Source organism: Sceloporus undulatus, chromosome 6, assembly GCF_019175285.1.
Source record: "Sceloporus undulatus isolate JIND9_A2432 ecotype Alabama chromosome 6, SceUnd_v1.1, whole genome shotgun sequence".
Classification (NCBI taxonomy): Eukaryota; Metazoa; Chordata; class Lepidosauria; order Squamata; family Phrynosomatidae; genus Sceloporus; species Sceloporus undulatus.
Window position 1 is genome coordinate 104,658,736 of NC_056527.1, and position 22,312 is coordinate 104,681,047.

General features: G+C 40.0%; 2 protein-coding genes across 7 annotated transcripts in view; one reads left to right on the forward strand and one right to left on the reverse strand.

Moving 5' to 3' along the window:
- The window catches only part of TULP2 (TUB like protein 2), a 38,040-nt gene extending 35,008 nt beyond the window's left edge, over window positions 1-3,032 (reverse strand). For 2 of the 4 annotated variants that reach the window (XM_042473440.1, XM_042473439.1), the window contains exons 1-2: window positions 2,986-3,016; window positions 1,873-1,959 (exon numbers count right to left, since the gene is read on the reverse strand). In XM_042473440.1, coding sequence (XP_042329374.1) covers window positions 1,873-1,959 — 87 coding nt within the window. In that variant the 5' untranslated portion in view covers window positions 2,986-3,016. Of the gene's footprint in view, window positions 1-1,872; window positions 1,960-2,383; window positions 2,405-2,985 lie in introns of those variants that run through there. The other 2 variants (XM_042473447.1, XM_042473446.1) reach the window with 2 other exon arrangements.
- Window positions 3,033-4,651: 1,619 nt separating this feature from the next.
- On the forward strand, window positions 4,652-19,630 carry NUCB1 (nucleobindin 1). Of its 3 annotated transcripts, none has more exons than XM_042473449.1 (13): window positions 4,652-4,809; window positions 5,852-5,978; window positions 7,419-7,526; window positions 8,257-8,389; window positions 9,435-9,538; window positions 9,822-10,007; window positions 10,114-10,204; window positions 11,171-11,229; window positions 12,513-12,605; window positions 14,925-15,014; window positions 16,987-17,157; window positions 18,127-18,241; window positions 19,186-19,630. In XM_042473449.1, exons 2-13 carry the CDS (start codon window positions 5,871-5,873, stop codon window positions 19,293-19,295), a joined length of 1,368 nt encoding a protein of 455 aa, XP_042329383.1. In that variant the 5' UTR covers window positions 4,652-4,809; window positions 5,852-5,870; the 3' UTR covers window positions 19,296-19,630. The 3 variants fall into 3 exon arrangements, with proteins under 3 accessions (XP_042329383.1, XP_042329384.1, XP_042329382.1); XM_042473450.1 differs by having other exon boundaries at window positions 4,783-4,849; XM_042473448.1 differs by lacking the exon at window positions 4,652-4,809 and adding an exon at window positions 4,944-4,966.
- The last annotated feature ends 2,682 nt before the right edge of the window (window positions 19,631-22,312 follow it).

The window sequence follows — 22,312 nt, forward strand, 5'->3', positions numbered from 1 at the left end:
GTGGATGCGCGTCACTTGATTGACAGAACAAAAAAAAACAGGAATGATTGAAGGAGGCTCTATCTTAAATCGATACTTTGTAAGTGTGAACATCAACCGAGTTAATTTGCACCGGGGAGGTTTGATCAGGGTAAAGGTAGTGGGAACTTCCATTCCAGACATATTTGGTATTGGAGGAATGGATCTGCCTGAATTTACCCAGAACACTACCAGCTAGTGTGAAAAGGGCCTAAGATTCACCATTTTTCTAGGATGCAAAGTTTAGCATGAGGGATAATATGATAGGGTGGTTCACGCTACTGTGGGAATGGGTTCCAGTTCTACCCATGTCCTCTAGTCTCCATTTTATGGTTGATTACACCAAACTTGTTGTTGTTGTTGTGTGCCTTCAAGTTGTTTCTTGAAGACACACAACAGTGACCCTAGGGCTAACCAATCACAGGATTTTCTTGCCAAGTTTCTTCAGAAGGGGTTTGCCATTGCCATCCTCTGAGGCTGAGAGAGTGTGACTTGCCAGGTCCAAAGCACACTGCAGAAATAATCCACTTTGACACCGCTTTTACTGCCCTGGCTCAGTGCTAGGGAATCCTGGCTAAATGTCACACAAAACTACAGTTCCCAGAAATTCCTAGCACTGAGTCAGGGCAATTAAAGTGGTCTCAAACTGGTTTATTTCCTCAGTATGTTTTGGACCCCAGTGGTTTCCATGGATGAGCCAGGACTCAAACCCTGGTCTCCCAGTGTGTTAGTTCAGCATCCAAACCATTACACCACACTGTCCATTACACCTGTCTCAATTTCTGTCAATTCCCTCCATTTCCCCTTGCTCCTGCTTACCTTTAGCTCCCAACTGTGGAGAAGCAGATGTTGTAGGGACACAACTCCCATGATCCCCAGCAAATATGGCCAAGGGTAAGGCACTAAGAACCACACTCCTTGGGACTTTATCACATGGAGAAAATCGGGGCTTTAACCAGCAATTAACCCATGAAAATCGCACAATCACGATTAAGATTTTCACACAATATCAACATTAAAGTGCCATTATACCAAGAATAAAATGACAATAAACAGCAACAAATCATTCACAGGAAAATCCCATGAATGCTTTGTTGCTGTTTTTTTGCTTGGTTATTCGCTTGTTATTCCCAGGATAATGGCTCTTTAAGCGCAAAGTGTGAGAAAATCTTCAATTGCAATTGCGTGATTTTCACGGATTAATTGCTGGTTAACCCCCCGATTTCCCCCGTGTGATAAAGTAGTAAGAGCATTTGAGAAGCACGGATCTAGAAGCATGGTTCTGAAACTCTGGTCCTCCAGATAGTTTGGATTTCAACCAGATATCCCAGCCACCTTGGCCAGTGGTGAGGGATTATGGGACCTTAAATCCAAAATGACCAGAGGATTTTCAGAACCACTGTTCTAGATCAAATTGTTAGCTTGTCATCAACCCCTTTCCTACTTTGCCACCACTGACTTTCCTGATCCTCTTGGCCTCCTTGTAACAATGCATCACTTTTATAATCGTAATCTTAATTGTAAGCAGCTTTGAGGAAAAATAGCAGGATTCAAATACAATACTGTATAATAATAATGAAAATGATAAAAAGGGTTCCTCTTTCATGTCGAGGGTTAGGGAACCTACAGTCCTCCAGATGTTGTTGAACATTTAATTCCACAAGGCCAATGTGTTGTAGTGCAGTTCCCAGGTTTCCCAAGCATTGAGCTGGGGCAGTTAAAACGGTCTCAAAGTGAATTACGGTATTTCTGCAGTGTGTTTTGGACCTTTCAGTCAAGTTTGCTAATGGCAAGGGAAGTTGGGAGATCAAGCTCTATAGGACCACACATTCCCATCCGTTCTTTTATGCTTACCTCTTGCTGGCTATTGTTGTCTCCTACTAGAAAGTCATGGCTTTCATGGACTTCATGGCGGAAACCAAACCATTTAGATATGGCCATCTAAATGAAACAAATTGCACATTGAGACATCAAAGATGGAGAAAATGTGTATTTCTCATGTAATGTAATCAACCCCATTATTGCCCCTAATTCGATTAAGGCAGAGATTTGGGAGACAAAAGGTATGGCATCTGCACTGCAGAAATAAATAATGCAGTTTGACACCACTTTAATTACCATGGCTCCATCCTACAAAACCCTGAAATTTGCCGTTTTGTGAAGCAACAGTGCTCTTTGGCCACAAAGGCAGTGTAACCAGATGTCCTCCTTTTCCAGGACATGCCCTACATTTCAACCTTCTGTCCAGGAGGAATGTTCAAAACATCCTCCATTTTGAGCATGATTAAAAAGCATGAATTTATATTTATATTAAGTGTTTTAGCTTTTATTTGGCCATGTGCTCAATTTGTCTTGAATGTCCTACCTTTTACAGTGCCTTATCCTCTTTTATGATTAGGACATCTGGTTTCTCTGCAGCAAAGGCTAAAGATACAAAGGCTAAGTACAAATCCCAAGATTCAGTAAGGTGGCGCACTTTAAAGTGGTGTCAAACCGCATTATTTCTACAGTGTAGATGCCCCCCCATATGTTCTGGACTTGCAAAACTGATCATGAGGGACAGAGAGTTTTAATTCAAAACATCTCGAGATCAAAAGGTTCCCCACTCATGTTAAAACAAGCTCAGTTTTAAACATAAGCACTTCCCTGAGCAAAGTCATTTTTACATTTCAAGTCAGTGTGGTGCAGTAGTTTGAATGTATTTTTATTATTTTTTGGTTAATTTTTATTGTTATTCATATACAAGTTTCCCTTGTTTTTTATTTTATTTTTGCTATTTTTATTATTATTATTTTTATTATTATTATTATTTGGCCATCTGTCTAGGAAAAATGCCAAAATGTCCTCCATTTTGATCATGCCTAAGAAACATGTGTTTATATTAACATTTTTTAAAAATCATCAATTTTTTTGCATGTCCTCCATTTTTTAAAAAAACACGTCCTACATTTGAAAATGTTGTCCTACCTTTGTCCTACATTTGTTCCAGTTTGGAGGTCCTGGCTTATGGCAACCCTACCTTCAGAGGAGGTTGCCATTGCCATCCTCTGATGCTGAGAGAGTGTGTGACTTGCCCAAGGTCACCCAATGGGTTTCCATGCCTGAGCTGGGATTCGAACCCTGGTCCCCAGAGTTGTAGTCCAATGCTCAAACCTCTATTATTATTATTATTATTATTATTATTATTAATTTTAATCCTGCCTTTCTCCCAAAGTGGGACCCAAGGTGGCGAACAACATATATATATATATATATATATATATATATATATATATACGCATTAAAACAACAATTAAAAACCATACAATTAAAATCGGAAAAAATATTAAAAATTACAAATATAAAATTAAAATTATAAAATTAATAACGTACAAAGTTTAAAAAACCAATATAAAATTAGATGTTAACATTAATTATTTAATTATCTGTGGAGAACGTACGCCGTGGGCAGATTTATTTTTTCTATTTTAATTGTTTGCACAGCACTGTGTAAATTTACAGCGCTATATAAAATAAAGCTTAATAATAATAATAATAATAATAATAATACTTTATAATAATGAATTATAAATTAATGTATACTTATAAAAATATATACATTGTTATGTTGTAAAATTGTGATATTATTATAAAATATTATAATACTATAAGTACTGTATTAAATAACTGCAAGGTATTATTATTATTAATAGTAGTACAAGAATTATTATATTACATTATTATTATTATTATTATTAAACTATTGTTGTAGTTATTAATATTATTAGGTTCTTGTATGCAATATATTATATATATTTGTATGTAAAATATATTTATCTTCTATAAATTATATATTAAATAATATATAATATATATTTAAAATATATATTATATTTATTTGTATGCAAAATATAATATAATTATATTATATAAATTATATAATATATTATATATTATATATAAAAATATATATTATATTTATTTATATTCAACATATATTTTTATATAAAAAATATAATAATATATTATATATATAAAATATATATTATATATATTTGTATGTAAAATATATTTATATTCTATCAATTATATATTATATAATATATTATATATTTAAAATATATATTATATTTATTTGTATGCAAAATAAAATTATATTATATAAATTATATAATATATTATATATAAAATATATATTATATTTATTTGTATGCAAAATATAATATCATTATATTATATAAATTATAGATTATATATTATATATTTAAAATATATATTTATTTGTATGCAAACTATAATATCTTTATATTATATAAATTATAGATTATATAATACAGTATATTATATATTTAAAATATATGTTATATTTATTTGTATTCAACATATATTTATATTATATATATAAAATATATATTATATTTATTTGTATGCAAAATATAGTAAATTTATATTATATAAATTATAAACTATATTATATTATATAGACAAGCCATTATCTCACTAAGGAAAAGTGCTAGAATATTCGAAAGGCTAAGAAAGCGTTCCCTCACCCCAAGAGGGGGCGGGGCCAGTATGCTAATCCCGGGAAGAGGGGGCGTGGCTTGCGGTTACAAAAAAAAAATTCCCTAGACTCCAGGCTGTGACGCACAAAGCGGCGCCGGACGTGACACAAGGAGAAGATGGCGTGGCGGCGAAGGAGCCCAAGGCCGGAGGGAAAGGGGGCGTGGCCCTATATGCAGATATAGGGGCGGGGCTGGGGAAGCTGAGTGGCGCAGGCAGTGGAACGTTCGTGCGCAGCTGTCTAAGGTCAAGGTAGGGGAACTCTTGAACCTAGAACCAAGCCTCATTTTGTGTATGTATTCAATGCCAGGGCTTTTTCTAGCCCAGAGGCCGGTAAAATAATATGATAGCAGGAACAGCAGAGGCTTCTAGTAAACATGCATCTTAGAAGGCATGTTGGAATGAAAGGGTGTGTATGTCAACAGGGGACCTATAGGCATGTGCAGAGGGCAATGTAAAAGAAAAAGGCATGTTGGAAAAGGAGGGGTGGTGAAAAGGGGGCCTCAAGGCATGTGCAGAGGGCATTGTGGGGGGGAAAGTGAAGTTGGAAAAGGAGAGATGGTGAAAAGGGGGCTGTAGGCATGTGCAGAGGACATTGTAAAAAGTCTATATGTGTGTGTGTGTGTGAGCGTGGGTGTGTATGTATGGAGGATATTTTGAAAAAGCTATGTTGCAAAAGGAGGGTGATGAAAAGGTGTTCTCTAGGCATGTACAGAAGACCTGGTAAAAAAGGCATGCTGGAAAAAGAGGGTGGTGGAAAGGGGGCCTCTGAATATATGTAGAGGGCATAGTTTTAAAGTCATCTTGTAAAAGCAGGATGAAAATGTTATTTTAGCGCTGTATATTTTCATGGTGTTTTATGAAGCCTTCAATAATGTCCGAAAGGACCAGTGAATGCTGTCAAAGGTGGTTTATAAGCCAGGTAACAAACAGTGTGAAGGCGAGGACCGACAAAGGAAGGCTAGATATTGAATATAGTTTTAAAAATCTGAATTCCAAAAAAGCAAACCTTGGATTTGCCATTTTATCTCAGGGACTCCATTTTACAGTGCCGCTGTATTCAGTGGGACTTAAGCATCCACAAATTTTGGTATCCAGAGGGGAGTCCTGGAAGCAAACCCCAGTGGTCACCAATGGCCCACTGCAGTTGCTTATGGCATCCTCCTCCCAGTCAATCTTTCCCCTCTTATTTGGGTCACTTCCCTCTTCATGTACTTTAGTTGGTTCACAATTAAGCCATTTCTAAGCAGAGGCAGTAACTGCATTGTTCTCACTCCTCATGTTCTTTCTTCAGAGAACCAGCTCACAAGAAGATGCATCTGGCATGGTTCGTGAGCGCTACCCTTTTAGGGTTGGCCACCTGTGTTCCCATTGAGCGGCCCAAAGAGAAACAAGCAGCAGAGGCTCCCCCTGAAGCCCCGGTGAGTGCTATGTTCCTTGATCTTTTTCCACTGCCGTGGCCTCTTTGTAAGTGCCCTTTGGACAGTTTGCTGGCTGAGCAATGAACACATAGGGCTGATGGGTCATCAGCTGCATCCACACTGCAGAAATAATCCAGGTTGACACCACAGAATGGAGCCATGGCAGTTAAAGGTGTGTGAACCTGGATTATTTCTGCAGTGCGGACGCAACCTAAGGCTGCATCTGCACTGCAGAAATAACCCAGGTTGACACACTTTAACTGCCATGGCTCCATGCTATGGAATTGTCAGAATTGTAGTTTGTTGGGGCACCAGAGCTCTCCGATAGAGAAGCCTAAATGTGTCACAAAACTACAGTTCCCAGAATTCCATAGTATTGCGCCACGGCAGTTAAAACTGTATCAACCTGGATTATTTCTGTAGTGCAAATGCATCTTTAGGTACGTACCTGGAAATAATCCAGGTTGACACAGCTTTAACTGCCATGGTGCAATGCTTTGGGATTCTGGGAAATGTAGCTTGTTGTAGCTCCAGAGCTCTCTGACTGAGAAGGCTAAATGTCTCACAAAACAATTCCAAGAATTCCATAGCATCAAGCTATAGTAATTAAAGTAGTGTCAACCTAGATTATTTCTGCAGTGCAGATACAGCCTCAGATTGTTTTTACACTGAGTTCAGGAGTTTTTAAAGAGTATTTTAATGTGCTTTAAATGTTTTTATGTTTGTGTGATTTTAATTTATTTGTTAATTGCTCTTGTGGGCTCAGAGATGATATAGAAATACTTTTAATAAACAATCACTCTCAGGCAACTGAAGTTTTCCTACTCCCTCAAGTGACTTCCTTCCTTTTCCTGTGAAATTATCTATGTCATACTGTCTTTTTTTAGTTCGTTAAAATTAACATTTTTATGACCTATGCAGTGGAACACTTTGCCCTGCTAAATGGTTTGGACAAGGTTCTGCATAATCCTTTGCCAACGGCTGCGCTACCTGAACCTTCTGGGAAATGAATGTCTAAGCATCTAGAATGACTGTAGATGCATCTACACTGTGGAAATAATTAGTTTGAAACCACTTTTAAGAACTTGAGCTCCATCCTGTGGAATCCTAGGATTTGTAGTTTAACAAGGTCTTTCACCTTCTCTGTCAAAGAGTGCTGATGCTCCACAAAACTACAAATCTCAGAATTCTGTAGGAGGAAGCCATGGCAATTAAAGTGGTATCAAACTGCATTATTTCTGCAGTGTAGGTGCACCCAAAGTTTCTCTTTCTGTCATAAGCTGCTTTACCAGGTTTTAGGCAGGAGCATTTCCCATCCCTGGAGATTACAGGAACAAAATTTGAGAATGTTTTTCATGCAAATCACATGTTTGACTGCTGAGTTTCATCTCTGCAGATGACATCCAGACAACCTGATTCTTTCCTCTGGCTTTTACACAGGACACTGGCCTCTATTATCACCGCTACCTCCAAGAAGTGATCAATGTGTTAGAAACAGATGGACACTTCCGGGAAAAGCTTCAAGCAGCTAATGCAGAGGACATCAAGGTGAATTGAGACTGCATAGCGTGAGTTTCTGTGTGCTAGCAAGTGCAGATTGTCTTCAGTGTCAGAAGACATTTTGATGAATAGTAAAAGGTGGCTTTCTTAGGGGCATGACATGGATTCTTGTGGTGGAGCTGTAGATACAGAATCTTGAAAGTAGGATTTGTTTTTGCTTTGGAAGAGGCCACCGTTCAACTGGCTGGGTTAGTGGGAAATATGGAACAGTGTGCATTTAGAATAAAGTATTATTATTTGTTTTATTATTATTTTATTCATTTATATCCCACCTTTCTCCCAGTACTAAGACTCAAGGTGGCTAACAACCACCAGAAAGTACTTCCTAAATCATTCAGTCAAAATCTCTTTTCTTGTCATTTGAATCCACTGGTTTGGATCCTGTCCTCTGGAGCAGCCGAAAATAAGCTTGCTCCATCTTCTACATAACATGGAATGTTGCTATGAATTACTATTTAAATGACCATCACAACAACCTCAAAAATTCATGATTTTACAATCAGAATTACAGTACAGGTCAGAGGTGCCAGTCTTGAATCTAGACAGAGAAGACTTGGCTTCAAATTTCAAGGCGTACTGAATAAGCTAACCAGTATCTTTGCACCTAACCCACCTCACAGGATTGTTGGGTAGAAGTTGGAATGGGAACATCTATGCTGGGAGGAAGAGTGGGATACACATGTAACAACTAGCCTCTTCTTTGTCTGACCCCTTTCAGAGTGGAAAACTGAGCAAAGAGCTAGACTTTGTCAGCCACCATGTACGCACCAAACTTGATGAGCTCAAGCGTCAGGAGGTATCCCGGCTCCGGATGCTTCTGAAAGCCAAAATGGATGCCACCATGGAGCAAAGTGAGTTGAGGGCATTGGTTCCAGATGCTCCTGGAGGGGCTTGGAACAGAGAATGCTGAAAATCAGTAATCCTGGGCAAGGCTCAAAGAATTTAATTTTTTGGACTACAGCTCTCTGTGGATAGGAGATCTAGAAGCTGTAGTCCAAAAACAGGAACTTTTCCAAACTCTGGTCCAGGGTGCTATTATTGGGACTGTCACTGATGAATAGCGTGGAGGAAAGAGTTGGTCAGATCGGGAGTCCACCTGAAAAACTGAAGACCAGTTCAGGTGTAAGCTTTGATAGATAACTTTGGTATCAGTTTTTATATATATTTTGGCAGTCTGAGCGAAACCTGCACTTTTGTACCCTTCCTACACCTGATCCTCTTTGCTGCTTTTGGATTTGATACTTGTTTATTATTGTACCAACCACTTTTTAAAAAATATTTATTATTTTTTTATAGTCCTAAAGGATTCTTTCTTTTTACCAGTGACTTTAAGGGAGAGCACCTAGCTCTCCTTCCCACTTTATCCTTGCAACAACCCTGGAGAGTAGGTCAGGGTAAGAGAGACCGTAATTGGCTCAAACAAACATAGCCAATGAGTTCTAAGTGGGGAACAGAACCTGGATCTCACAGATTCCAATTCGAGTAGTCTGACCACTGCACCACATTGGTTCATCCTAGGATTTGCCTTGGGAGTACCCAAAAGACAAATTTAACATTCTGTTTCTAAAAAGTGTCTAGTTAATGCCCCAGCAGGCTTGTAAACTGGACTTCATTCATAGAAAAATAACATCCCACCTCATTGTTTTCTCCAGAATTACTTGCACTCCCTCTGAAAATGGAAACAGTTCTTGTAGCTGCTCTGACTGGGGGCCATTTAAAATAGGAGTGGTAATGATGTCCCTCCAGGTGTACTTTGGGACTGCATGACCCATACTCTTTTCCCATTACCTGGAGAATGAGAGTTGCCCACCTAATTTAAAACCACCCTCATGTTTCCTGCTTAAACTTCAGGTGTATGAAACAATATGCTTAACTGGCTTTTTCTCTTGCTTTCAGATGTACAGATTGATCACTTGGCCTTACTGAAGCAATTTGAGCACCTGGATCCTCAGAACCAGCACACCTTTGAAGCCCGTGACTTGGAGTTGCTCATTCAAGCTGTATGCTTGACCTTTTCTTCTTGTTTGTCTTCCTTCTCCCTTCACTAGATCAGCAAAATATTGAGGCTTTTTTGTCTGCCTCTGGTAGACTGAGCCCCATGGGTTCTTTAAACATAAGAAAATTTATTGTGCTTCAAACATGCAGATTAAAAGCACACAATCCTCCTCTCTGAGGTTATCAAAAATGCTTTGTGGTGCAGGATTCTGGTAACTGTAGTCTTTTTAAAAGTTTCTTCCGAGTGCTGGGACTCAGTGAGTGATGACATTCATCTTCACCTTGCAGGCAACCAAAGACCTGGAGAATTATGATGCAGCTCACCATGAGGAGTTCAAACGCTATGAGATGATGAAGGAGCATGAACGTCGGGAGTACTTGAAATCTCTGGATGAGGAGAAGCGGCGGCAGGAGGAAGCACACTTTGAGGAGCTCAAGAAGAAGCACAAGGAGCACCCCAAGGTCAACGTCCCGGTAGGATGTTGTCTTTTACATTTTTGTAGGAGAGGCAGCAAGACGGGGGATCATGTTCAACCTAGTTTGGTTACTTAAACGTGAACATCTCTTCCAACCAATACAGGGCAGTCGTGATCAACTGAAGGAGGTCTGGCAGGAAACGGATGGCTTGGATCCTAATGAATTCAACCCTAAGACTTTTTTCAAGTTACATGGTAAAAAATGCTATTGTTTCTTTTGAGGAGAACATCTTATTTTAGATTCAGGAATGTATTATCGCTATAGTGCCCTTACGTTTTAGGCATTTATCGAATATATCTTTCACCTGGGCCTGCCTGCCTTCCTCTTCCTTTATTTTTTTCTCCCTTTTTTCTTTCCATTCCTTTTTATTTTTCATTCTCTTTCTCAATCCCCATACTCCCTTCATTTTTTTCCTTTTTCCTTCCCTTATTTTCCTATATAATGGTCTGGTAAAGTGCTTCGGATTTTTGTTCAAATGAGATTAGAGGTGATGTAGAACTACCTCTAATAAATAAAAACTAAAAAAATATTAATTTGGCATGGACATCCTGCAGCCCTTGCTTATGATTCAAAAGTTCTGTGTGTTCACCCAGTTCATATCTGAGGCTAAAGCTAGTTGCCCCTTTTGCATACACCTGTTGAATGGAAGATGGAGAAGGTGTGGGTTTGCCAAAGTGGTACATGTAACTGTCAACTCAGCAAGGTAGGACAGGTTGTTAGGTACATTTTGTCTACATTCCTCAGAGAGGCTACTGAACCTTCTGTTCTGAATATATAACAAAATTGGGCTTAACACAGTGATGAAGAAGAATAGACATATTTTCTGAGTTTCCTTTCCACACTTTAAATAAGCACTCATGGCACTAGGGCAGAGTTATGGCTCAGTTGTTTGCTAATTTGTACAGGCAAAATTTCAAAGTAGTCCATGGCCACATCCACACTGCAGAATTAATCTGGTTTGACACTACTTTAACTGCCATGGCTCAGTGCTATTGAATTCTGGGGATTGTAGTTTGTTGTGACACCCAAGCAGCTCTGGTGTTCTTTTGCTCAGTTAGTCTCAAAGATGCTACAAGGTCTCTTTGCATACTGGAAATTCCATTAATATGTTTGGGGCTTTCCCTAATCTTTGTTTTTGTTTTTGTTTTTTTGCCCTCCAGACACCAATAGTGATGGAGTTTTAGATGAACAGGAGTTAGAGGCCCTCTTCACTAAGGAGGTAAGTTCTTGGCTTACTTACCATGGATAGAATCAAACTTGTGTCTGGGTTGTGCCAGTTCACAATGACAATTTAGGGGGTGGGGTGGCAAGGAGAACATTTCACCTGCTTAAATGCTTGTCCATGATTTAAAAAATCAGAATATTTCTCTGCACATGGAAAAGCAGCATGAAGGGAAGGTGCCTAGGCTAGAAATGCTTTACTAAGACAAGCCCTCCTCCCGACCACCATCTTGAGGGGGAGCGAAGCAGGCCAGCAACAACAGGCCTCTGCCTGCAAAGAAGACAAGCCCTCCTCCCGACTGCCATCTTGAGGGGGAGAGAAGCAGGCCAGCAACAACAGGCCTCTGCCTGCTAAGAAGACAAGCCCTCCTCCCAACCACCATCTTGCTTGTCTTTATTGCATGTTGTTCTATTTTTATTGGTTTTTTTGAGGATGTTTTTATGATGTGTTAATTTTTATTGATTCTGTGAACCGCTTTGATCACCTCGGAAAAGCGGTATAAAAATAAAACATATTATTATTATTATTATTATTATTATTATTACTTTGACATGCTGGTTTCTGTGTTTGAGCAGTTTTGCATATACAGTGGGTCCTTGGTATCCTCTGGAGTTGAGTCCATGACCCTCCGTGGATAACAATATATATATAAATATATAAAATCCTACAAGCAAACCTTAATTTGTCATTTATGTAAGGGACACCATTTTATTATCCCACTGGTACATAATGGGATTTAAGCATCCACCAATTTTCAAGCCATGGATGGTTTAATCCATGGATATGGAGGGCCAACTGTACACTGAAGCACATTATATGGTAGCAGCAGTGGTACAGTCCAGAAACAAGTGATCAGAGATAATGATGTACCAAAAACATCTGTATTTGGCTCTGCTCTTCTCTGATTTTTTTCTGATTGGGGCAGTTTTGACGAGGGTCAGATTATCAAATGGGCAATGAAGTAGTGAGAAATCCAGTTAACCCACTCCAGGTTTTACATAGTTGTCCAAGGGGCTGAACTTATTTGGGGTAAATGGATATTCCTCTAAAATTTGAAACAATCCACTGTCCCAGTGACATGGGACCCACCAGCATCCACTGCTAACAAGTTGTATCTGCTTGTAGAACCCAAACAATGTCAGAAAAGAGATAAAAGTGCTACAGCAAGATCTCTGGATATTTTCAAGTAGCGCATGGGGGTTTGTCTGGGGTGGAGGCTAATAAAGGAAGATAAATAGCTGAGTTTCCTGAGTCTTGACCTTTGTCTTTCCATCTTGCAGTTGGAGAAGGTCTATGACCCCCGTAATGAGGAAGATGATATGCTAGAAATGGAAGAGGAGCGGCTGCGAATGCGGGAACACGTCATGCAAAATGTGAGTGTATGGGCTGGGCAGGTGATGACAGATGATTGGATGAAAGGAATCAGATATAGGCAGAATTGTGTGTGCAAATGGTTCTTTCTGTTTTTTTAGAAACCAGAAGAGGTAAAACAGTCCAAGCAGCTGATGAGTCATAGTTGCAAAGAATCTGGGATTCTTAGTTCAGACATTCCCCCTGCTGCCTGAACTTACTGTGGGAGGGACCTAATGGTGATCTTGGAGAAAATATTTCCTTATTCCCAGAATCCATGAGTCACCATGACCACTGGCCATCTAACTGAGGATCTAGGAACTATAGCCCAACATGATTTCCCTAGATTCTTGGTTTCTCTCAATCAACTATCTGTCTGTAGAATGAACATAACCATCCTGGCCTATCTTGCATCTTTGTTATAAGGTTAACTGAGATCAAGCAGGTGAAAGCTAAGAATTATTGCCAATATTATTGTTATCAATATTATTAAAGGTCGTTGTTTTCCACTGGTCATTATGATCAAACATTATTCTGTCATTGTTATTATCACAAACAGGTGTGCTTAAGGAGGCTCAGCTTGATAAAAAGCACAGGGGGAACATATCCCAAAATTAGTGGATGAAGATAGTTAAAGAAGCTTGAAGGAAATGACATGGTAGCTAGAACAGTTTGTTGCTAGAGCAAAGCATGGAGAGCTGTTTCTTGCCTTCTGAAAAATCATGTGCCACTGTGTGGCTGGATGTGGTTGCAAATGATGGGCCTAAATTTTCGGTTTTTCCCCTTTCTTCAGAGAGTAGGGAGTGCAGGAAATCAATAAGCAGTATAACATCTGTGATTTTTCTGAGAAATCTTTATGTGGCACTTGGTACTTTTGACAGTGTGCTATTACCGTATATACTCGTTATGTCCCAAAGTTGACCTTAAAATTTTGGGTAGACTTATATAAGGGTCAATACATCAGTAGTGCTTAGAAAGGTCCTAAAGCAAACAAGCCTGATGCCCCAATCTCCATTGAACACCAATTCCTTCCCCCTCCAGTCTGTTTGGCAAGCCTTTGCTTCCTATCAGAAAAACTCTGCATTTAAATCTACTTGCTTCTTTCTCTACTCTGTTTTGCACAACCTGGCTTCCTATAAAAAACCCCGCTCCATTTAAAACCATCTCCCCAGTCCTTTTTGTAAGACCTTGCTTCCTATGGAAACAACTCTCCATTTAAGTCAACTTGCTTCCTTTCTCAATCCAACGTTAAAACCTCTCCTCCAGCACATGGGAATCGGTTGGGAGAGGTACAGAGAAGGAGAAGGAGGGACAGAAGTGGTATTTCCACCTTTCCATCCTTCCTTATAGCCTCCTAAGTTTTACCCTTGATTTATTCACGGGTTTATAACAAAATCCAGGATTTTGACCCTGAAACCTTCCCTCAACTTATACATGAGGTTGACTTATACATGAGTACATGTGGTATTGTATACTTTTTTGCTGTTGGATTGGTGGTAACTTGTATTGTTTGTCATTTGATGAAATTTTAAATTATGTTGTATTGTAACATTAACTTCTACTGTTAGCTGCTGTTGCTGTACAAGCGTGGTACATAGATACTTGAAGCCAAGGGTAGGAAACTATGGGCCTCCAGATTTTAAAATTTTATTTTATTTCGTTTCCTCTTCCATAATTTCATGCCATTGGATTTGTTGGCTACAGTTGGTAGAAATTATAGGACCATTGTTCTCTACCTGGGCTTTAAATATACATTGAAGCATATTTAATAGCAATTAGGGCTAGAAGCATGTTAAGTTCTGTGAGTAAAAGCTAAAGGTAAAGGTATTCCCCGTTGACAAGGTTGTCAAGTCATGTCCGACCGTAGGAGGAGGTGCTCATCTCCGTTACTAAGCCGAAGTTGCAGCATTGTCAGACTACTCTGTGATCATGTGTCCAGCATGATTGCATAAAAAGCTGTTTACCTTTCCACTGGAGAGGTATCTATCTATTTGCATTTGCATGCTTTTGAATGGCTAGGTTGGTAGAAGCTGGGACTAGTGATGGGAGCTCACCCCATTGTGTGGCATCCAAGCCTCGAACTGCCATCCTGTTGATCTTGCAAGCAACAGAGTCAGTGTCTTAACTACCAAGCTGCAATTCTATTAATGTTTGATTTTGTACCCCATGTCTATGTGCAGCAAAATGAAGAAAGGAGGATTCAGGTGTTTACAGACCAAATTTTTCCAGACCACTTAAACCCCTAAAAGATGAGGAAAGGAAAGTGTGAGAAAAGAGTCAACAGAAGGGAAAAGGGGGAAAAAAATTATGTGAAGACTTCTTGACTTACTCTTCTTTCACAGGTGGACCTTAATAAGGACCGGCTGGTAACCCTGGATGAGTTTCTCAAATCAACCCAGAAAAAGGAATTTAATGAAGTTGATGGATGGAAGGTATGTGAGAGGAGGCTGACATTCTGAAAATCTGTTTCTAAGGTTTGGCTTTTGATGGTTTTAGGCCCTTTTTTCAACAGTGACTAACCCAGAAGTCTGGTGGTGGAGCCAATGAAAGTGCCCTCCAAAATCTCCTGAGGGGGGCAGTATGTCCCCCTAAACCATTGCTCATCCACACTTTAAACACACACACATGGTCACCCTCACTTTATTTCACGCCTTGTAACTGTATACTACATCTTTCCTAATCAAAACAGCAGGGATGGGCAACATGGGGCCCTCCAAATGTTGTGGGATTGTACCTCCCATCATTTTAGCCAGCACACCTAATGATGAAGGATGATGGGAGTTGTAGACCAGCAACATCTGGAGAGTTCACAAGCTGCCCACCCTAGCATTTGAGAAAAGAACATCTGGCTTGCCTCTTAGGGACACAGCACATACACAGTTAAATACATTAAATGAGAAAACCATCATCTTTGGTTTGAGGCAAGATAACGAGTTTGGGCTTAATTCACAAATGACTAGGGATTAAGATGCCTGTTCTTACTGATCTGATTATTTCACTGCAGCTGGCCTGAGGGTTCGCTGACATTTTGATCTTGTAAATAAACCAAAGGATATCAAATTGCTGTCAGATATACAGATGTTTAGAAATGGTTTGGGTGGAAAATAAGGATGAATGCATGGGACTGCTGTTTTGCCCTGTTCGTTATACTTTTCACATAACATGCTATGCTATATCATTTAATCTCTCTCGAGTTGCTTAACAAGTAATTTTTTAAAAATCCTCTGGAAAATGAGCAGTCAAATCTAGCAAAGTAATGTTTTGAAATGGTTTGAAATGCAGTATTACGTAACAACCGATGATATAGACTCGTATTGAGAACTTATGCCTATACTTCACTCCATTAGATATATTACCTTTCTGAGTTTCAGAAAAGACAATCAATTTAAAAATTTGGGTAATCTCAATTTCCAATGGCCATTCTCAGTGTATTTTTTTTAAAAAATTGTGAAGTAGGAACACATTTTCTGGATTTGTAGTAATCAAAGTGTAGGAGTCAATGGTATATTGTAGCACCTTTAAGACTAACTGAGGCCTGTTACAGACTGCCAAAATAAAGCTGCTTCGGGTCTCTTTGGAGGTATGCTATTTAAATGATGCATGCGTCCTAAGAGTCCGGAGGTCGTGCCAAAGCCACACTCCATTCCTAAGCACTGGAGTGCAGCTTTGGTGCAGCTTCCGGATTCTTGGAATGCATGCATCATTTAAACAGCATACCTCCAAAGAGACCCGAAGCAGCTTTATTTTGGCAGTCTGTAACAGGCCTGAGTGAAAGAATTTGTAACATAAGCTTTCTTAGACATAGTCTGCTTCCTCAGATGCATGGAGTTCACAGATTCTGCAAAAGCTAATGCTGAAACCTCTTTCCCTAAGTAAGTCTCATGATCCCTTTGCATACTGATACTCTGTACTAACAAGGTTATGTCTCTGAATTCTTCCCCAAAGTTTAGGAAGATATCTTTTTGAACTACAGCTTGCAGAGTTTCCCAATCAGCATGGCCAGTAACTTTCAGTGAGGAATTGTTCTAAACCACAACAACCTCACATATTTAAAAGAAAAAGACTGGTAGTAAGAGTCATATGACTACTCTGCAACCTCCTTCCTTTCCATCCCACTCCAAAATATTTTTATGGTGATGTGATATACAGTGGGCCCTTGGTATTCACTAGTTCTTTGCTCCCCTGTAGATACCAAAATATGTGGACACTCAGGTCCCATTAAACACAGTAGCACTGTAAAAATGATGCCCCTTAAATAAAATGGCAAAATCAAGGTTTGCTCATATATACAGTATAATGTTTTCAAGCTGTGGATACAGAGGGACAACTGTAGAATAGTTCCCAAATTCTTCAGTCTTGTGCCTTTTAAAAACTAACTTCTTCTCTCATGTCTTCCCTATCCAGACTGTGGATGAGACACAGATCTATTCCGAGGCAGAGCTCCAGCGCTTTGAGGCAGAGTTGGTGGCCCAGGAGGCAGAGCTAGGCCGAAGAGCGGAACACCTTCGCCAGCAGCATCAGGAGCTTCAGCAGCGGCAGGTAGAGCTTGATGCTCAGAAGAAGGAGTATCAGCAGGTATGAAGCATCAGGCTGGACAGTGTTTAACTGGGTGGTTCCCTGGTGTGGTTGCTAGCCAAAATGTTTAGGTGACAACTGGGAGCTGGGTCTTCATGTGTTGGTGAACCATAAATGGATTACCTCCAGTCACTTGTTGACGGTTCCTGTGTCCCTGATCACCTAATCTAGGACAGGCCCTGTCATTAGACAGGCTGAGGCAGTCATCTCAGGGGGCAGGTACTGATGGGCAGGGCACAGTGGCAAATCCCTAACCATTCTTCACAAAACTCCCTTAGATCTGCAGAAGGCATTGTCTTCTCAGTAGTATTGAAATGAAATACAACTGCCTGTTCAGTTTATTTCTGCGGGTGGAATTGCAGTTGGGGCCATCTTGTTCTTTTCCTCAGGCAACAAAATGTCTTGAGGCAGCCTTCATCTTTTTTCATCTCATTTTAGTATATTGTATATTAATGTTTTAACTCTTTTTCAGTTTAATTCTTTTTAGGACTTGATTATGTTTTGATGTGAGGGAGGAGGGTGGGATTTTGGAATTTTTAATCTATCTCTTTTAATTGTACTGTATTTTACTGCTGTAATCCGCTTGGATTCCCTGAGATTAAGCGGAATATAAATTATCATCATCATTATCAGATGTTGTACATGTGGCAGGGTCTTATATTTTAGTTCTTGTTTGGTTGGTTTGCTTATATGCAGACTGCACCTCTCATCCATATTAGCTAGCATAACTGAGGAATGCTGGGTGTTGCAGTCCAATACATGGAGGGCCACATTTGTTCACATTTGACAAAGGTCAACCTTCTGAAGAGAACATTCAGAATGTTGGAAAGTTTACTCTTTGAACTAAAGCTCTCAAAATTCTGAATATTCTGAGAGCTATAGCCCAAAAAATAACTTGTCCAGATGGATGGGAAAGGAGAGAATCAGGTCTCTCTGTGTGTGATCCTCTTAACTTTCCTCCCATGCCAGGTTGTGCTACAGATGGAACAGAGGAAATCACAGCAGCAACCTGGACAGGCCCTCCAAGCTGGTCCTGGGGGAGAGCTCAAATTTCAAGCCCAGCCCCCTCATGCTGCTCCAGCAGGTAAGAATCCCAAACCTAAATTCTCTGAGAAGAGGATGGAGGTTAGTTTATTTTGGGAGAGGAGAAGTAGCTGGCAGTCCAGACTCTGAGCTTTCCTGAAATGAGAATCTTCTCTCCCACTCTAAGTCTTATTTATTTTTCAGAGCTTTGAACAGTTAGACTTTGGGACCACACCTCCTAAAATTCTCCAGCCAGCATGTGGTCCAAAAGAAGTAACATTTCTAAGCTCTTGGTTTGAGCTGTCTCACAAAATGTTTTTTAATATGTTCAAGAATTCTGAGTAAACCTTCTCTGACCTGGTATGCTCTAGATTTGGAGCTGTGAGGTGAGGGGCTCCAGCTTTTATCGGCCCACACAGATAACATTAGCAGTAGTCCAAAACATGTGAAAAGACATCAATTTAGTGAACTTGATCCTCAGAGTCCTAACGTAGCAAAAAATGGCATCATTTGCTCATGGGGGAAGTTTTGGCAGATTCTCAAGAGCACTAGCGGATGGGTATCCAACCTGTTTCAAACTTTTCTGGGAGAGGAAAGGCCATCGCTCTTTTGGAGAACTGGCTTCACTGTTGAGCTGCTGCTACCATTGTCAAGAAGCCAATTCGCACTACAGAATTGTAGCACTATGATATTTAACTGCCGTGGGTGAATCTTAGGGCTTGTAGCTTGGTGAAACAGAAGAGCACTCTGGCTGAGCATGTGAAGTATACCTCCTGCAGATGCCAGGATTCCATAGGATGAATCCATGACAGATAAAATGGAGTCATAGGACTGTAATTGTGTTGTGTAAAAGAGCCCAGTGTCTGTATCTGATTTGTGTTTTGTAAGAGCCTAAGAGAGAAATAAGAGCAGGATTCTTGCATTTAAAATGTTCAGGAATCCTAAAAGTCAAGGCTAGGTTCATGACACCAGAGCAAAAACATTTCTGCTCTCTTTTCTTTTCAGACCAGGTCGTGCCACCTGAATCTCATCCTGTAGTTCCGGAGCAAAATCCCGAACAGAACCATGTTGAACCTCTTCAGAACCAACAGCATCCAGAAGTAGATATCCAATAGAAAATGGATGGGGAGGGGGGAGCTTTTATTTTCCTATTCTGTAGTCCAAGGGTGGACAGCACATGGCCCGTGAACTGCATGTGGCCCCCAAGGCCATTTTTGCACCCCAGAGTACTGCTGAAATTTAGTGACAAACCACATCATTGAAATCTGATGGCGGAGAAGGAAAGGATACCTTTAAATCATGCAGGGCATTCCTGTTTTAAAGCAGGGTTGGCTGGTTTAAACCAGGTTAGCTTAAACAGTGGTTCCCAAACTTTGGCTCTCCATATGTTTTAGACTTCAGCTTTCATAATTTCTGATTGTTGGCCAAACTGGCTACAGCTTCTCTGAGTTGGAAGTTCAAAACACCTAGAGGACCAAAGTTTGCGAAACACTGGTTTAAACCAAATTACTTTAAAAAACAACATTACTCCTGTTTTTTTATTTATTATTCATATTTTTTAAAATGTCTAGCAGTTATTACTATTTTCCAACCCTCTTACTGAAACAGCAACAACTTTCTGAATTTAAACGTAACTTTATAAGTTTGTTGGCAGTTGTTCATTGTTAGGCCAGTGTCAGCTGCTTCTTTTTAATACCATTATTTTATAGTCCAAGAAATGCCATTCAGAAACCAACCCTTCAGTTAACATAAGTTCGCCCAAAACAAGTTGCTTTAAATGAGCACTCTTTAAAGAAGAATTATTCAGATGGTAGCTATCACATATGAGCTGCATTATGCTATTTAATTTTCTGAGTTCTATAAACTGGTTTCTTTCCAATCCTGTTTTTAAATCAGGTTTTCTCTGATTGCCACCAAATTTTGGTTGTTTGGTGGTGAGGAGCCATGTAGTTTGTCATGACAGATTTTAGGAAAGGAAATTGCTCCTTGAGCTGTAAGAATTGCCTGGCCAACTCATAGATTGGATCAAAACCTTCTGGAAGATGGCTAGTGAGCAGGAAGGCAGAAAGTTTCTGCTTCAAGGAACTATGGTCCTACTGCAAAGCCAGTCTCCACCCATTCTTGCCACTTAGGAAAAATTATCTGTCCCTTTTTATTAATTAGGCTTCTGTGTTTGTCACCAACCAAGATGGCCCTTCAAGGGAGCCCTTAAGAGGGCTCTGATGCATGTTTGCCTTTTAGAAGAATCCACAAGGAAGAAGAGAAAAGAAGCAAAGAATTAACACCATAGCTACCTTGATTTATTCTGGTAACTTTACCTTTGAGTAAATAAAACAGAGGGTATGTGATCTCTTAACTGCAGTATTATGTGCTGGTTTTTTTTTTCTTCCTTGCCTAAATTTGCCCATTCTAAAATGAAATTATAATGTTGCACTTTTTTTTTAACAGAGTAGACACTGTGAGCCTGACTTTTGGTAATAATTTGTGTCCTTCTGTTCAATAAATCCTTGGTACCCATTCTGCAGAGTTTTCAGTTAATTTTTTTTCTTGTTGTTTGGTTCCTTTTAGAATGTATGTCCACAGAGAAGTACAGTAAGTTGGACAATAGGGGATAGTCCCTAAAATAAGGAAGTGTGAAATGGAAGAATGGAATGGAAGTCTCTCTCGGTGTTGACTGTTTTGTCATTGCATCCTTCATCACGCCTAGTATGGGTGTAGTATTTTGTGTAAAAGTGTTGCACAAGCAAATTTTCTCCTGCCTTGGGCCCTCAGCAGTCAACACTCTGCCTGATTCCAGTAATCTGTCTGCACACACATACATTTATTAGTATTCTGTCTGTCTTTGTAAGCTACTGTAGATTTATCAATCACAAATGTATCAGCATTAAGCAAACAATGGAATGGGACAGACCGTCCAAAAAGGACGGTTTCCCGGCACCTTGTTTTGCTCTGCGGGGAATCCGCAGCTTCCAGACTGCGGGACTTCCCTGCAGAGCAAAAAGAACCCACAAAAAGCTGGTTCTTGTGGCATGATTATGACGCCACAGTGTGCCAATGGCGCACTTGTGACATAATGGCACCACAATATGCGGATGCTAGGCGTCTGGCACGTAATGATGTCAGCGCCCATCTGTACAGGGCACCGCCCTTTTGACACCCTCGTCACATGTGATAGGCGTCTAGAAGCGCCGCCCCTCGCACATGATGAGGGCGTCCCTTTTGGCCCATCTGTACCAGGCCTAAATTGCTTTTATTTGGCAGTGTAGGGGTAGGGAAATATGACACAGAGGAAATTACAAATGTTACCTTTTGGGATTACAAATCTAGAATCTGGGGGCCAGGAGCCATCGTGGTTGAGGAATTACAGAGTTGTGGTAAAACCCTTTCCTAAGCTCTGTAGTAGAGGTGTTTAAAAGAAAAGGGGGAAAAAACTACAGTACTTAAAAAAGTCTAAGCCAGCTTCCAAATGCCTTTTGAATATTAAAACAGATGTTCAGCTTCTGATCATCAGAGCACAGCAGTATGCACAATTCTTGCTTCTGTCAGGGTGGGCATCTAATATGGGCGTATGAGTAGAAAACATTTGTTGCAACAGGTTTACTTTTCACCACAGGTAGCTTTTATATGTCACCTTGCATCTGAAGTCCATCATTAGGTGCCCACCCTGACAGTCCACCATTAAATGCCATAACTCCTCTGCCCTGCGGCTAGTGGATTCTGGGGTGGCCTTGTGTGATTATCTGAGCATGCAGGAGATGAAAGCACAAGCTTGACCAGACCAATGTCCAGAGACTTTTTTAAGTATGTGCTTTCTCATACCATCACCTCAGAGCATTCAGTTTGCAACAGGTGGCCCAATTGTCGCACACTGCAAGCTGAAGTGTCTCACTTGAGTGACAGTACAGCAGGAATAAATTAAATTGTGTCTCATAAACACTGGAAGAAATTTAAAAGTTTGGCCCTAGCAGAGAAAAGAAGCAGGAGGATAGACCCACTGGATTTTGCTTCAGCTAGAAAAAATGTGATATTGTCTGGCATCCCCTCTTGGTCTTGGGATGGGCAACATTTGTGATGGCTGCCACAAAGCTTCACATTGCCAGTGCATTTGGCTAGTTTTGCCAAGGGTTGAAGC